Raw genomic sequence first — 18,354 nt, 5'->3', positions numbered from 1 at the left:
GGTTCACCAAACTTGATGCGGTTTCAATCACAGACTCATGCCAATGTTATGAACATGTATTCTGAACCGCAACACCTGAATCTTCTCCAATCATTTGTACCAGTTGTTTGATCACCGTTCTGTTCCTGTTTACCGATTGACAATACTCCTGCCTGTATACTGGTAACACCCATGATAACACCATGCGAACAATCTTCAACTGTCACTAATTGTGGTAACACCAATCTCCATTTGCATCCTGGTATAGCTCCATGTCTGCAATGCTAAACCTTTCCTTTTTCTTCATTAGCCTAAACATCATCTCAACCGGTTTGTCAAAGTGACAAACTCATCACAACTTACTCTTCCTCTTCTGTCCCAGTAGCTCATCATGCCTTCTCTTGTTGATTCGGTTCATATCTCTCTTTTCACACACATGAGGCATCTTTATGTTTCACTTTGGTCATCCGGTATGAGCCTTCAATCACCTGCCTTTAACTTCTCTATCTTATCCCAGAGGGTTATGATGTATTCCATGCATGTTGTGATATAAGATAAGTATTACCACTAACTGGTGGGAGTAGATGGACCGATGCACTTAACCTGCCAACACCCGGTGGGAGTGGATATTTGTTGCTCGTTTTGCTTCCGACATTGCAGTAATAAGCAGATACATCTTCAACCAGACATATGATCCGGTAGACTACCCATTTGTCTTCCTTGCTATCTTGAGGCAGCACAATTTTTGTCAGACTTGTCTTCATCCTTTGACATCATCTTCATCCGGTGGGAGTCCTGCTGAATGTCATCAATCAAACTGCATACCGGTTGCTTGCCCTTCTTCATTAGTTCAACCTTGCTTTCTTATCGGTCACATGCTTACCAGTTGGCAACAACACACTGCCAACACATCACTCACCAATTGACATTCATTACTCACCGGTTGACAATCTATACCGGTAACATGCTATACAGGTTGACATCAATGACAACACAATGCCAACATAATGCCGTGGGGGTAGGCTAGTTTGCGTGGGGAGTTATAAGGGCTGCGGTGGGAGGTATAAGGGGTAGGGATGGTAAGTTAGAGTGGGGAGTTATAAGGGCTGCGGTGGGAGGTATAAGGGGTAGGGATGGTAAGTTAGAGAGGGGTGTAAGGTGTGGGTAATGTAGAAGGTGGGGTAGGATAGAAGGTAAGCTTAGGGGAATAGGGGGGCTAAAGGGTAAGGTAGGAAGTAGTAGGTGTGTTAAAATGGAAGTTGGAAGTGTAAGCTAGGATGGGATGGAAGGTAGTGAAGGGACGTTAGGATGTAGGATGGAAGGGCTGTAGAGGTAGGAGGATGGAAGATGTAGGTGTGGCCAAAGGTAGGTGTAAATGTAGGTGAAGGGTAGTGGATGAGTATACTAGGATGGGAAGAGGGTTAGGTAGGTGAAGATGTAGGTGAAGGTAGGTAAGGGAGACGAAAGTGGAAGGAGATGGAAGGTAAGGGAGACGGAAGTGGAAGGAGAGGTAAAAAGGTAATGGAAAATGGGAGGGATGAATGATGGAGAGGTGGAATGGTGATGGCAATGGTGAGGAATGGAAATGGGTGTGATCGGGTTTGGGAACCCACTGATAGTGCTGGGAGAAGTGGAAGTGATTATGCCTTGGCTGGGCAAAGGGAGTGTTGAACCTCACTTAATCCTTAAGAAAGAGACTTGATCAACTTCTGAGCATTTACAAACAAAAGGTTAATAGCAAGGACTCAACAACAACCAACAACTAAGCAAAGACAACTAACCTAAAAAGTGAAAAAAGTGGTGGTCCCCATTTGCAATGGGGTGATGTGTGAATACATCACAACAGTACCCAACAGATGAAATAATCCTACTGGAGGTAACAAAACAGTTGATAATATACGGCAAAATTTAGAATAAGAAGAAAAAGCAAGGATTATAATTCCCCTTCATCATGGGAGATGCATATGAAGTTTTTCTGTCACTTTCAGCAGCGGAAAAGTTAGCTGAGGAGTTGCAGTTCTACGAGCTCACCACATACATAGCAAGGGCAAAGTTTGATCCATATAACAAGATCAGGACGACAAATGGCTAGAAAACATAGGCATAAAGCACACTTGGAAGATTACTAGGAAAACGCCAAAGATAATTTTGAGATTAGAAGAAGAATGTTTTCTAGATTGTCGTTGAAGCTAGTTCGAGTGTGTGAACTCTTCTCAGTGCTTGATTAGTTAGGAGAGGATGAAAATAGAGTGCACCCTAGCTTTGAAAAGGAAAAGAACAAGTCAATATTTCTACCAAATTGGATCGGTCTAGAGATATCCGATCTTGACGCTTTGACAAGACAAGTGAGTAAAAGAACTAAGATTTGGATTGATAGGCAGGTTAGCAAATTCAAGGCCCTAGGTATGCAATTGACATATGATTTGATGGGTGATCCTAAATCACAGTCCACTCAGGATGGAATTACTGAGGAAACAAAGGATGATGCGGGTGAGCATGAATAGAGCCAATAGGAAGATAATAGTTAAAGGAAAGGCAAGGAGATTGCCGAAAGGGAAGGCAAATAAGTAAATTGCACCAAGGACCAAATTCGAAGAAGCAGAAGATAGTGACACCTCAGCCATGACCAAACAATTCTCCAAGCATAGAAGAAGTGGACCTATTTACAAGAGAAAATATTTCTTGTCCTAGAAATGAAAGCGAAATGGAGATTGAGTGTAGTGTACCTCACAAGTAGAGTGGAAATGCTTCCATGGAACCTCCCCACCAAGAAAACGTTGAACAAGAATCCTGTCAGGATAAAGATTTGAACATCATGGATTTCTTTGATCAACATGATATGACATCGAAAGTGGAAGGCTTGGTTGACCCCAATTTTCTCTTTCCCAGCGGAGATTTTCTTGAGGATGAAACTTTGCTAGGACAACAAGAATAAATGGAAGTGCATAGTCAGCCGTTAGAAGTATCAATGTGGCTAAATAGCCAAATGAGAAAAAACTAGGAGAGGATGGTGATCCAACACAAAATTGTAAGAACTCCTCAATTAGATAAACAAGCTAGAAGAAAAGAAGACAACCAAGAAGTTCTCTCAGATGATAAGAGGAAAATCAGGATCAAGAATATTACATGTTGCTGTTCCTAGAGTAGACAAGAGGAGGGATGAGATCACTCCATGGGAGTATGATGTAATAGAGATTGATTTAGGACCTACTTCAAGAGCCCAAGTCATTGAAGATTTTGATGATTCCACTCAAGCATTGAAAGATCAAATTAGGAAATTGGAAGAAAAGTACAAGAAGCTGGAGTCTGACTATAAAGCCTTAGGTGGATATGTGGAATGCCTAATGAAGCTAGTTAGACAAGAAAATGAGACATTTGCTCCAACCACCACCCTTCGGAGGGAGTCAATTGAAGGCCTTGAAGAAATGAAGGGGATTGCTCAGGGAACTAAAGACTAGTTGAAGAAAGTTCACAAATAGGTGGATACATTCATTGAGGACTTAGTGCATATGTATAACAAGATTTTGGCTATCCTCAGTTTAATCCAGAATATTGATCACGCTTGGGAAGACACTCATATCTACCAAGACAAGACTATTTCACGCCTAGGAGCATTGATGGAGATTCCTCGAGACACATTGATGGAAGGAGTGATCAGGGAAAAGTAAGCATATGACTTCTCCAGATGGTACTGCGCAGTGATATTAGGAAAGGAAGCCTTTGAGAAATTAAATGAAGAATCAACACGACTAAGGAGGATACTCAAAGAGATTCAGATGGAAATCCTTTGCTCAACGGAGGCATTGTTAATGTAGGAAATGGGAGATAAGGAGATGACTACAAACAATTTGAAGAGCAAGGTCAAGGAACACCTTTTCATGGACATGAGTTCTTTCTCAGAGAGTCGCTTGGATGACATTTCTATATTCATCGGTTTCATGAACAAGATTCAGGTACTCTAGCCAACATGGGAGAAGACTCTCAGCCAGTGTGAAAAGGATACAACAATCATGGAGTATAAGCATAAGACTATGCCAAGTGTTTGCGTAGATGAAATCGAGATAGTGATGTCTAGGTTCATTGAATTTGCCAACAAAGGGAGAGATAAAAGACACTTACTTCTAGATGACGAGTTGTTTGATGCTTAGTTGGCATCTAGTTATTGGTTCCTTACTGTAGTTCTTTTGCATGAAAGGTGGTCATTTACTTTGAAACCCTAATTAGGGTTTGCTCTCATTGCATTTTGAAGGCCCATACAAAGGGATTTACCCCCTTCATTTGTAATAAGGAGAGACATTGTGAAATTGTTGCTAAGGTATTGTCAAGATAATAATAATTCATTCATTGGTTTGTTGGTGAATATTTGTGTTATCTTGAAGTTGCATGGTTTCCTATCCTTCAAAGTAAAGTAGAATTTGTTTCTTTCAAAGTTATTTAGTGAATGAAAGATCTGATAGTGTTGATTAGTGGTGAAATCCTTTGCTCATATCTTTGATGAATAGATGATTTCTTTTCGTTGTGTAAGGTTAATTTGAGCTTGTTTTTGTGTATGTTTAACTTCTATCCTTAGATAAATGTCGTTCATTCTGATGGTAATTATTTTAGGTGTGAAAATCATAACTAGAACCCTTGAAGATTGCACCCACTTTGTCTAGTTGTTTCTTTTGGCGAACCTAAGTCTGGTTTGATTTCACCCAATTGTTCATCGTCTCTTGAATTCTTAGAAGTAGAGTAGTATTCATGACCTGATCCTCTTTTTCCATTTTTTGAATTCTATGATTCAAAATTCAAAAAAGAGAACCCTCATTGCTATACCTTTCATAGCATACATTCTTGGAGAGTCTATCATTCCAAGTCCTCATTGTTATCAAAGAACAATAAAAGCATAAGTCCCCCTTGGATTACCAGCATACATCATACCAAATTAGTTGTATCCATTATAAAGTTGCAAGTTCACGTAGGACCCTTGGAGTTGCCTATATGATCTTCGCAATCTTAGCATACGAGGGGTCTTTGGTCAAGAGAGGATAGAGTGTGCTTTGGAAACTTTATTTTGTGTTGGTGTGGTCATAAAACACACGTCAACAGGTTGCAAATACTCCATTTTTTGAAATGGATATATAGAAAATTGTCTATTGGGATAATTTTTTCTTTGAATTAAAGGCAAAAACATATCTAGGTTCAAATTTTGCAACTTATGATAATATCGGAGTAGCATAGTGGAAGTTGAATTATGAAATCGATCTTCATAAAGAACAACTCTCAAGAATGCTAGGAGTTACAGGGAGAGAACAATTAGTATACTTTGGTATGATTCCACAAGTTTTGCGAGGCAAAATGAATCATCAAGCAAAATTATCTAAAGACAAACAAGATAAAGTTGCTTTGCAAGACATAGCAATAGATAAGTAGTTAACAAAGTACACTACATCATTAGAGAGATTCATAATATTTCCAAGTTTGATTTGAGATCTTGGTATCTCCAAGAAAAACTCAATCAAGTGATGAAAAAATTCTGAGATTATCCTAGTATGTGATTACTTGAGGACAAACAATCTTTCCAAGGGTGGATTGTAATGTCCCTTATTTTTAAAATAAAATTAGAATAATAATATATAATAATAGATTAAAATATCATAAAATAAAAAATAAAATATAATATAGTTATAAAATATAAAAATAAAGTTTAAGTTAATCAATAGCAAAGGGCATGTGAAGAATCACAACCTTTAAAGGTAAAAGACATATAAGAGACACCAAACAAGGAGAAGCAAGCATCATTGGGAGAATACATTTTATATTTATTAATCACTCCTTGTGGATTATGAATCAATATTCTTATAGTTTGAGGACAAAATCCCTCTAGGACTGAAATTGAAGGACAAAATTCCTTAATTTCTCGTCAAGTTGGTGGATGAAAACCCTACCTTGTGCAGAAATTGGAAACATTTCAAAGACTTTATACAAAGCGAGACAACTGCAAATTTGAAAGAAGAATTATAGTAGAGGCTAAAGGATAAGTTTTATATTTTTCAAGATACATTATAAGCTTTAAATCCAAATTATAAAATCGAATTTATATTTTTTTAGTATAAATTTATATTTATAATTAGTTATTCAATGATTATTGTGACTTGGGGTTATTTATTTTAGGAAAAATAAGGAATTCTATAACAGGACATTACATCTTTGCTGGTCAGTTATCTTTAAATTTTATTAAAGTTTAGGAGTTTAAACTATTAAGTTTCAAGTCTGCAGGGACACTCCCTCAATCAATTTACAAGCAAGTGAATGATAAAAATGAAATAAAAAAAAATTGATTTACTAGTTGCCAATTCCATGATAGCTGTGCCGTTTGTTCCGAGAAATACGGAAATGAAAATTAACTTAGGTTTTATGCTTTAGATTAAAATAATGCTTTGTATTCCTTTGGGCAAGTTTTTAATGGAAGAATTGTAGGGTTTTGGTGATTGATGAGGAAAAAACACCAAGGCTTTGGTAGTAAGACATAACAGTTTACTACAATGAATAGACTAGAAAACCACTCACAGTGCCAGGTGTTTCATGTTCACTATAGTTATCATTTAAACTAGGAATGCTGGTTTTTTATTTGATTGTTCATTTGTCATTGTTTTACTTAAACAATTTTCCATTAGGGAAACTTGAGGACACATCCGGAACATTTTTTAGGGCTTCACTATTTTCAAAACATTTCGTGGATGGGGGCACAAATTTGAAAAAGTGCAGGGAACCTCTTGAAAACATAGGGACATTGCGAAAAACAAAAGGGGATGACCAGCCATCCCCAGGACAAGTGGAGATGTGTGTGACGTTCCCTGACTGGCTTGAGTACTGCTGACCTTCCCCATAAAAAATTAACATGTTTGCTTGTGATAGGCTAAGCAGGCGGTGTTGTTGACTCCTCCTAATAAATAGTTTACTTTTCTTTTTTATGACAAGAAGTTAATTCTTTGACCTTTGCTGTAATATTTTGAAATGGTCAGTGTTCGGAGAAGATTAGCATAGTTGTAGGTAATCTGATCCTCGTTAGTACTGAGATTGACATGATCTGACATGCCTTGTGCTCGTACTATTACTCACTGTCAATACCAGTCCTAAATCAAGTAACACCCAATAGTATGTGTTTTGGTATTTTTTATATAGCTGTCCACTTTGCATTCCCTGTCGTCCCCAAAACTGGCCCAAAAAAAGGCCGTCCCCAAAATTTGTCCCCCTGTCTCGAAATCTTGGGGTAACAGAGTTTTCCATATAAGAAATAGTTTGTCTTTAGCTGTAAGTATAAGGCATCTCAGTAAGGATTGATTTGATTTTGAATACATCTGTGCAATTTCTGTTGTTGCTATTTAGTTCTTGAACCATATGCAAGAAATTCTAGAGTTTCTTATATCTAGTGCAGTACTTTGCATGAGACTTTTTCTGTCATTTTTGTTGTTACTTTATGGACTTACCCAACTCAGTTCCTTACATCAATTATATTGAATAATGAGCTTAGTTCTTAATCAGTCTTTCATCTTCTTTCTTTTTGAAAATTGTCTTATTATTCCCACTTTCCTTGTGTTGGCATGTTGAATATTTTATCTAATTTTTTGAATAATATAATCTCTCATATTCTGGAACTTGTTTTTGATATGCAGTGTCAAACTTTGTTAATATTTCTACACCAAATATAAGAATATGCAATAAATGCCCGCGGCACATTTTGTATTTGGATTTTTAACATGGATGCGATATATTTTGCAGGGGTGGAGCTAAAATCAATAGTGTCTATCTGTCCTAAGGAGAATATATGCACTGACCTATTGACTGCTCGCGAGCAGGTTGGTATTTTTATGAATTAGTTTGCTATATGATTACAGTTGCAATTTAGGTATGGAAAAGATAAGGTTTCATGTGAATGTGCGTAGTTCTAAAGTCCAACATTATGAACTCCTGTTTGAAATATTAGTGTCAAAACTTTAAAACTTGACATTCTCAAATAAGATATCTTACATTTGAAAGCATTCAATAATATATTGTGTAGATCTTATCTATAAAATACAGTCATACAAATCAAGATGATTTTATATATCATCACTGTATATCATACAATCTTTAATATGTCATGTTGCATTTACATCTCTGAACAGCATACCTTCTTCCCTTTAGTGTCTTCTCTCTGGTTTCTGTTTATTAGGACAGTTTTTTTTGTACGGTCTCATGCAATGCTTGTGGCTAGCCGATCTATATGGGTTTAAGTCCTAGCTATTATCGTTTGGCATTGTTGACATCATTTTATGTTGTCTATGCTGTCCTGTTTTCATTCACTGGTTTTTCAAGCGTCAAGGCTATCCATAGCTTTGTTTGTTGTACAATCTATAAAATACAGTCATACAAATCAAGATGATTTTATATATCATCACTGTATATCATACCATCTTTAATATGTCATGTTGCATTTACATCTCTGAACAGCATACCTTCTTCCCTTTAGTGTCTTCTCTCTGGTTTCTGTTTATTAGGACAGTTTTTTTTGTACGGTCTCATGCAATGCTTGTGGCTAGCCGATCTATATGGGTTTAAGTCCTAGCTATTATCGTTTGGCATTGTTGACATCATTTTATGTTGTCTATGCTGTCCTGTTTTCATTCACTGGTTTTTCAAGCGTCCAGGCTATCCTTAGCTTTGTTAGTTGTACACCTTAGTACATTAAATTAATTATCATATGTTTGACTCTTATTTAAAAAAAAGAACATTTACTATGGATGATCATAATTGAGTAAATGTTAATAAGGTATTTATCCATAAACTTGAGAAGGTGCAATGACTACAAATATGTTTAAGTAAGTTGGGAGAGCAATGGTAAAGGAAGCTTTATGATGATGTACCATTATTACCCAAAGGAGGATTATTGTTTGATCTTACGTGTGTTGAAGGCCAATCCTTCTCTCATATCTCAATAAAATAATAAGTGACTAGAAACTAGTAGTACTCTATTAGATTTCACTCCAATCTTGTGGATTTAAGTGTCCAAATTTTTCAAGTATCTCTTTGGCTTGAGGAAGTTTCTTGAGACATTTTAGTTATATGAAAGAGTAGGCATGCACACAAACATAATTAAAAAGTATAAGTTGTTACAAGTATGAATTTGTGAGAATACAAATATACGCACAAACATAATTAAAAAATATAAGTTGGTATAATTATGAATTTGTGTGAATAACAAGCATTTGTATACCACATTATCATGTCTAAGGGGCCATTTATGTTTTTATAATAGCTTTTAAAATCTTGCTTTTTAAAAACATTATTCAAGGTAAATGCTTCACCATACAATGGGATTAAACCTGCAGTGATTTTTAGAGCATGCTTTTGTTCCAGTATATTTATCATTAATGAACTCCAAAGATTGAGTGAAGATATGTTGCCAATGCTTCTTTAAAATCTATTAAGAGCCTAATCTTTTAACTGATGAATATATTATTATAGACAAAACTAATGAAATTGAAATTTGATCAATTTCGCTTTTGTCATTACTTGTTTATCAGTTTTAACTCTTTTACTCTCCAATTTCAGCTGGGTTTGGTTACACTTTATTTGTTTCTCAAGTGAAGATCTCCTCGATTCAGGCGTTTTAAACATATTATTTACAACACCTGAGGATTCTTATTGACAATGCATTCTGGCCTTTTTCTATATTCTTTTTCTTCCTAAGTGAATGAATTAAGTGCTATCTACTCTTTTTCCTGTCATTTTTTTCTTTCACAACGCTAAATCATGTTTATGTTCATCACAGCTTGAGTACTTTGGTACAATTAAAGGAATACCATGGCATCTCAGAATTCAAGAAGGAAGAGAAAGGAAAACATTGAAAGTGCAGATTGATGAATTATTAACAGAGCTCAACCTTATTGAAGAGGCAGATAAGCAGGCACGTGAGTTGACTCCTCCTGCAAGGCGAAAGCTGAGCCTGGCACTAGCTTTAGTTGGTGATCCCCGGGTATGAGAATATTTATTTAAGTCATATCTATTCCTGCTGACTAAAATAGAATTTATCGGAATTAGATTTTTTCCTTTTTGCTTCATAATGTACAAACAAACTGCTAAAAATTGTGATCTATTGAATGATGCAACATGTCAATAAGCTCAAAACCTCTGCAGCAGTACACAACATTTTACAGCTAATGAGAAACAGTGTCCTGATTCCTGAACAACTTGCCAAGAGACCAAATTGGATTATCGATTGACCATCAAGAAGCTTTGTTTATAAAAGTTTTTTTCTTGAATGTTGATTATTCTATAACATTTAAGATTATTGTAGAAGACATACTCAAAGTTTTTGCTCTATTCTTCTGAATACCCTACAATTTTTCGCTTCTAAATCATTTTAGGGTTTGTGTGTGTATATAATCGTCATGTGCACCTCTCAATCTTTCAGAATAGTAGTAAGACTGCACCAGTGAAAAGAGACTGATGTGTTAAAACTCCAAGATTGCTGGGTCAGGGAAAATTGTTAATGCATGGTAGCTTCGGTAAGATAAATGATTGAATGAGAGATAAATGAAGTCTCTCATTCAATCATTTATCCTATCGATAAACTATCAGGAAAACTTCAAGCTATTTCATTTGATGATCATTCCTCATTTGTATATATCCAATCTACAATATCGATAATCATATCATAGCATGGTATATCGGTTTGCATTATAACTGTGATCACTGATGATTATCGGGTTAACCATGTATCCCGATTTATATCGGATATCTTCTCAGCAGCAAACAAATAATGATTATCGAATTGTTATCGGGTGGCAAAGTATGCACCGCTTAATATATAACTATTAGTTAGTGATTGGTGTCGGTTAACTTAGACACCGATTGACATCGGTTAATATGCCATGCAAACACCGATTGACATCGGTTAAACATACCACGTGAATACCGGTTGGCATGGAATGCTAAGTTACGTAGACCCCGATTAGTATCGGGCTGGTGATTAATATAAACACTGATTGATAGTTATATATCAAAGGGTGCGATCAAGTAGTGTCTTGATCGGGTCAAGGCACTGCTTGATCCTCCCCTCTTGCATATATATATCAATCGATATTTATGAAGAGGATATTGAAATCGATAAATACTCCTCTCACCTGCCATACAAAGGAAGATAGTCAGAGTATCATATAAATAGATAATACATAAATAGAGAGAATACAAATTGGAATACATCTTGCATATTGAATTTAAAATTGAACATCATAAACAAAAATCTCACATACTATTATTAGTTTGTCAACACCAAACTTTTTTAGGTTATTTTGTAGTATAAGATGTATGTTCAGTTCGTATTTTCTAACACCACAATGTTTGTCATAGAATAACCAGTTTGACTATCACTTCAATGAATAAGCTATCAAGGGTAGTCAGCCTCTACCTGGTTAAAGCGAACGTAAACAATGAAACCAAACATGTAAATTTGCATGTGTACTTGCATTGTATATTTCGAGATCTAACTATTTTTTGTTTTCCACTTATATTTAGAATTTGTAAATTATATAAAGTATTGTAAAGGTTTATCTATTTTATATTTAGATCTTTTGCTTTTATATATCACCCTTTTCTGCTTTCCAAAAAGAGCACCAGTGTAATGTCCCACCCTGGTGTGGGGCACGATGAACTGCCACTGAATTTTGGTCTAGAACTGATGTACTGATTTTATGTGATTGTAGGATATGTTTTGAGAGTTTTTTTCAATGCAAATGTATAAACCATCATACAATAAACACATACCACTTCTTTGCTAACAATAATAATGATAACCCAACTTCAAATGAACTTTATTTACTACTGATATGAGTCTGATTAGAAAATAGTTCAGGTCTGATATGAAATCCAGATTGCATTAGGCAGTAGTAAACCTTATCAACTTAATGAGTTAAACATGCAACATATAAAATACATACCTGTTTAGTAGCTCCCTGGTTCAAGTATAACTTATGATCACAAAATAACATATAGGAGTTGTTACAATGACTTTAATGGCTGCTTCCTGTTGTGACTTTTTCACACATTGCCCCATTGCTAACAGGGATCCCCTCTTTTCCGGCTTGCTGCGTTGTTAGGTTAGGGTTTTGGCTGCTTAGTGGGCAATTTTGTGTTTCCCGTGCCCAAGTCTCGGAGTTTTGATCATGCCTAGTGCCGTTTAGGGTTTTGAAGTTGTAGGATCAAGTTGCAAACGTTGATATTTTAATGATCCTAAATTTTGTCTAAGTGTTACCCTTCTTGAGCGATAACGTGTTTTTAAACATGCACATCAGTGATTTTGAAGCGCCAAGGTATTTCCAGAGCTTTTGGAGTTGTTTTCTCGCTCCTGAGGTATTATTTAAATTGATTTCGCACTTTATCTCGATAATTTCCTAGCGTTTCGCTCATTTTTTGGGAAAATTCGCCTAAGTCCAGTCTAATTTTGAAGTTTCTAAGCGATTTTGAGTGGTTAAAATGCCAAATTCCTAAGGGAAATTCATATTTCAAGGGTTAGAAGGTCAAATTCCATGCTAGAGTTGCTTTTCCCCTCATATTCCAGACTACCCACCCTTTTCCCCCACTCAAAATCCACACTACACATGGGTTTCCCTTGAAATCCATACTGGATATGATTTTCCACCACTGTTTATCCATGCCCGGGTCGATTTTACCCTGGAAGTGCTAAAATTCGGCTAAGTGTCAGGATTTTCCAAACTGCCATCAATTTTCCACCAGGAGTGCGGACTGGAGTGCAGACTATAGTGCGGACAACGTTGAGGATGATTCCATTCTTGGATCGATTTTCCACCAGGCTGTTTTGTGACAAGTTAGTGCGGATTTTTGTGCAGACTCTCAGTCCATACCCAAGCCGATTTTCCACTGAGAGCAATTTGATGAGTTTTAAGTCCAGATTTTCATCCAGATTGAGGTCGAATTTCCACCAGGGAGTGTTTTTTGCAAATGAAGTGAATTTGGAGTGTGGATTTCTTGTCCAGACTGCCATCGATTTTCCCCTGGCCTGTTTTGTATGCATTTTGATGAAATTTTGTATGGATTTTTATCCAAGCTAAGATCGATTTTCGCTTGTGGGGAAATTTTGACATTTTAAGTGATTTTAATGAGATTTTTTAATCCCAACTAAAGTCGATTTTCCCTTAGAGGCTCAATTTTGACTTAAAATTGAAATATATAATGAGTGAGCACCATTTTAATTGTTTTTAAATGATGATTTTATTTATTTTTAATTGTAAGTGCTATCGTTTATGGGGATAGCGCCCTATATTAATATATAAAGATTACAAAAGTTTGGCATCAAAGCCTGACAGTAAAAAACAAAGAAAACACCACTACCCATCCACCACCCTGAATACATAAACCCGAGCCTAAACATGCACACCAAAAGGCAGAACCGGACTTAGACCAAATACAAATCATGCACCACCATTAAAGGTCTGCATGATGTCCCCAGCAAATTCTCCGACATTAATCATAGTTTCAGTAGCCCCATCCGAAAACCACCATTCCTCTGAGTTTGTTATCTTGCGAAATGGAGCCATATTCCCATTCTGCACTGCACACCGAAAAACGTCCCAAGCGTTCTCGCCGAATGTTCTCATCTTCTCTCTTTCCTCTACCTTCTCTAAACGCCTGCTTTTGACTCTGATCCTTTCACTGTTGTCTGAATCTTCACTCCCTTCATTTTCAGACTCCTTCCAGTCGTCCTCTGAATCAGTGGGCAAAAATACTTCCGGCTGGAAGTAGGCCTTCAATATGCTCATCCATTCATTCTTTGGCAAGCTTAAGATGGAGTTGGCAATGCTATCCCCGTTGACGAGTTTGACAAATCCGCACAGCAACTCCACGGCTCTCTCCCTAGACTCGATGACGTCCACAAGAGGCATAAGAACAGCTTCATACACTGTGGAATCACACCAATGGCGGTCGAAATTGAGCGTGATCCCAACAAGTCCCTTAAGCGTCGTAGGCGTACTCCTTTGAGATAAACAAGTTGTGGAGTTGAGCATCCAACGTTACCTTGCAGTTCATGCATCCAATGTTGCCGAAGTGTGCCATGAGCGAAACCGAAATCAAACACGAACACAACCAAAAGCTTTGTGGGGAAATTTTGACGTTTTAAGTGATTTTAATGAGATTTTTTAATCCCAACTAAAGTCGATTTTCCCTTAGAGGCTCAATTTTGACTTAATGAGTGAGCCCCATTTTAATTGTTTTTAAATGATGATTAATGATTATTTAAAATTTTAAAAACAAAATTAAATAACTTGCAATAAGCATTTAATGTTTTTACCCTTCTAGAAGCAAGTTGGTTTTTACCAAACAAGTATATAAGCAAGTGTTTTATCCCACATTGCTTGTGTGGTGAAAGTGAGAGGCAAAAACAAGTATAAGAGAGGAGTCTCCAGCAATATTTTATTATTAAATCTGCCAGGTGTCTCCATCAAAGGCGATTTTTCTCTCTTATTGGCGAAGTGTTGAAGTGAAGAGTTGGATTGAGGATTTCTTTCCTCCATTTTTTCCAGTTTGGCAATCCTTTCTATTGCTGCCATTGAAGATCATTTCCAGATTTTTCTATTTTTCGAAGTTTGGCGATTTTTGTTGAGGATGGCGATTTTTAGTGTTTGAGAGCTTTGGCGATTTTATTCTCCATTGTTGCTTGTTGTTCCAGACCTCTATTGTTGCAGATTCGAGCTACATTGAAGACATTTTCAGAATTTTCAAAAATGGCGCTATAGGTGGGAAAAGTTCGATTTTTATGTTGCAAGTGCTAGGAGCATACTTTGGTGAATACCATGCATGTTTGATGCCACCTTTGCCTCCCTACTTGCTGTCATTTGCTTCAGATCTGAGTTTGCTTCAGATTTAGACCTCCATTGTCGGCTGTACATTCAATTTTCAGACTTAACTTTTATTACCCAGCCAGCTACAACTTTAGCGATTTACATTTGGAGACATTTTGGGGGCATTTTGGAATCATTTTCAGACCATTAGAAGGCTGTCTTAAGGTCTGCAACTGTGTTAATGGCTGTTTGTCCTCATAAATTTATCTTTTACCAGCCATAACTATGTTTCCAAAATTAATTATTTTCATCATCAAGACTGAGTTTTATGGAGTTTGTGCATATTTATGAAGGATTGCAACATGTTTTTTGAAGTTAATTTATTAGTTGCAGGTTGTCTTCAGATTTGTGACCTCCATTGTTGACTGCGGAAGGTGTCTTCAAACCTACCTTGTGTGAAAACACAACCTTTCACACCTTTCCTTAGTCATCATTGATTTGGTACGATGCCGAAGTCCAGATTTAAGGAAAGGAAAGAACTACTGAAGATGCTGGAGACTGGATTCTATCCAGAGCTCAAGATTTCATCCAGATGGAAGGAGATCACAGATACAAACATGCATTTCCTAGACTTGGACCTGATGCGACAGCGGATGTTCGGAGTTGGAAATCAGGGTCCTTCCCCAGCATATGTGAACATTATGAAGAGTGGTATTTTTCATGCCGCTGGATTTCCACAGTCCATACAGTGCAGCGAGCTCATCCTGGACTGTGCACGATGTTATGATCCGCTCACGCGAATGATCAAAACTCCTAAGGGCGTTGTTATTGCCTACCTTGCTGAGGATGCTATTGCTGAGGTGTTCGGAATTCCACGCGGAATAGATATGAAGGATGCGAGCAAAGATGAATATACAGAAAGATACACGAAGAAGATGGGTGAATGCAAAAATATGATAAACAAAGAGTGGATGATTCAACCTAGGTCTCATCATTCCAAGGCTCCCAAGACACTCATGTGCATAGACTTCAAAGAGGAGTATAGCGACTTAATATTCCTACTCAACAGAGTGATGGGGATGCCACAGGGAGCAATATTCAATGGATGGATGTTTTATTTCATCTAGGATTGTCTTAGAGGAACATTGGTAAATTGGTCTAAGATTATAAGTGACAATCTGGACTTTCAGCTGAGGAATGTAGAGAGGTCCAAGTCATTCGCCATGACTTCTTACCTGGTATACCTTCTTGCATGATTTGTTTCTTACAGAGGATTGATATGCAAGGGTGAAGTCGGGAATGGGCAAGGACAATTCAGGAGTTATGAATGCTACGCCCAGCTGAACATGTATAGAATTGAAGACTATAAGAGAGTGAATGATGCATTCACTGTGTACATCACACGGATGCTGCAAGGCAGAATCTGCAGAAGATTGTCCAAGGAGGCAACAGAGTTAATAGAGAAATATGGATCGTGGTATATTCAGTTTCCCATTTTCCTCCACCCATCATTCCTTTACCACCTCTCAGTGTCTCATCAATCAAAGTGATCGAAGTAACAGAACAGAACAAGGAGACCCAACAATGTTCCAACACAGTGATACTGCCAGGGAATATTTAGGAGTTACATGCTACAACGAAATCTGCACCTCCAAATGAGAATAATGATCAGGTGGGATCCCGTACTGTCCTTTTGGAAGTTAGTTTGGGAAATGAGGTATATGATTGGTCCATGAATAATCCTGATAATGATGATGATGTTATCTCGACATTCAGAGGACTTGGTCGAGAAATGTGTCTCGATGATGGAATGGAGATTGCCGCTATTTCTGAATGGTTGATGAGAAGTATGGGGAAAAGTAAACAAATGATAGAGGTACAGCCTATTGACGACATTGATGACTACCTAGCTAGGAGTGCTAAGGAGAAAGAGTCCAAGAAAGCGGAGATTTTGTCACACATAGCTAGAGATGAGATAGAAATGCGTATTGCGCAGATTGCTGTTCCTATTGCAGGTGTGACAACGGACATTGCTACTCTTATGGATTTCCAGATCATTTCAGTTGCCCTTGGTCGTACATCTAGAAAGCAAGAATTTCAGGAGGTTGGTGAAAACCTCAAGGCAATCGATGCAAGGTTAGACAGAGAGATTTCGGAGAAAGAAAGATACAAAGAAGAGAATATTAGACTTAGAGAGTATATTGCAGGGATAAGGCGTGAAAATCCCACCCTTATTTCTCGTATTGCAGTTGACCATGAAATACATTCACACTATGAGGCAGCGAGAGATACACTCTTGGAGGTGGAAAGGTGGATTGAGAATACAAGAAAGCAGGCAAATGATTTCGTTACTAAGTTTGTCCATGCATATGATAGGACAATAGGGCTCACATTTAGAATCCAGTATTTGGAGGGAGTTTGGGATGAATTCCGACCTATTCAAAAGAAGACTATTCCACGCCTCCAGGATTTGAAGAAGATTCCTAATTCCACCCTGGTCAGCGAGAACATTGTGCACAGTGGAGACAAATACGATTTCCATGGTTGGTATTGTTCATTAGCCGTGAAGAAATCAACTTATGAGAACGCCCATTCGAGTTGTATGGAGATAGAAGGATTGATTCAGGACATTCAGATGAATATCCTTGCCTCGATTGAGGAATTATTGGGTGTTGATGTTAGTGATGCTAGTGGTTTACACTTAGCCGAATTAAGAGACAAGATGAAATTTATGTATTTTTGCCAGTTGGACTCTTTGAAGAAGAGTCAGATAGACGACTTGGTCTCTTTGTTGATTCATGTTCATAGTTCGCAGAAGCTCATGCAGAATGAGAGAACACTTTGGATGCTTGCTCGGATTCATTGGACGTGATTGATTTACAGTAGGATACCTTATCTAGCATTTCCATGGAGGAGTTTCAGTATTGGCTAGATTCTCAGAGTATGCTAGGAGAGAGAGATGCAGGGAGGAATCTTCTAGAAGATTTCCTATTTGATGACTAGGTATCTTTTTATTGGGCCATATGTAGGTGGTGCCTTTTTTGATGTAAATCCTAATTAGGGCAATTCTATGGTTTTGTTGGCATGATCTTGGCTGTTGATCTTGTATCAATCTGGGCCATCCATTTTGTAAGAGACTCTATATATGCCTCCTTGTCTCTCATTTGTAAGGGAGAGTTTTTGTAGAATTGTTGGTATATGCTGCAGCTATTTGAATCATAATCATTGTTCAATTGTTGGTGATTTTGCTCTTCAAGTGTTGTGTTTGCATTCATAGTTCTCAATTCCTCCAAGTTAGATTAGAATTTATTTTCTTGTATGTTAGATTGAGTGAAAGATTTGTTGAATTTATTTGTGTGGAATCCTTAATCCATACCACTAGCCTCTTGCCGCTGGTAAGTGCACCTTGTTTGGTCAACTGGAAATTTAAGTAAGCTTAACTTCAACTATTACGCGTCCCTTGACAAACATCGACTTGGATGGTGTCAACGTTTGATGGTGATAGCCTTAAAATCTTTAAGTATACCTTAGACGATTGCACTAAGCTTGTGTCAAA

General features: G+C 37.3%; 1 protein-coding gene across 9 annotated transcripts in view; it reads left to right on the top strand.

Annotated features, from left to right (window-relative positions):
* The window catches only part of LOC131027665 (uncharacterized), a 300,093-nt gene that overhangs the window by 100,857 nt on the left and 180,882 nt on the right, over window positions 1–18,354 (top strand). For all 9 annotated transcript variants that reach the window (XR_009102519.2, XM_057957732.2, XM_057957733.2 and 6 more), the window contains 2 exons: window positions 7,741–7,817; window positions 9,773–9,976. Coding sequence is in view for 8 of the 9 variants with exons in the window: in XM_057957732.2 (XP_057813715.1) it covers window positions 7,741–7,817; window positions 9,773–9,976 (281 nt within the window). In the remaining variant the exon portion in view is untranslated. The remainder of the gene's footprint in view (window positions 1–7,740; window positions 7,818–9,772; window positions 9,977–18,354) is intronic.

Source organism: Cryptomeria japonica, chromosome 8 (genome assembly GCF_030272615.1).
Source record: "Cryptomeria japonica chromosome 8, Sugi_1.0, whole genome shotgun sequence".
NCBI lineage: Eukaryota > Viridiplantae > Streptophyta > Pinopsida > Cupressales > Cupressaceae > Cryptomeria > Cryptomeria japonica.
This window is presented reverse-complemented; position numbering and strand designations above follow the sequence as displayed.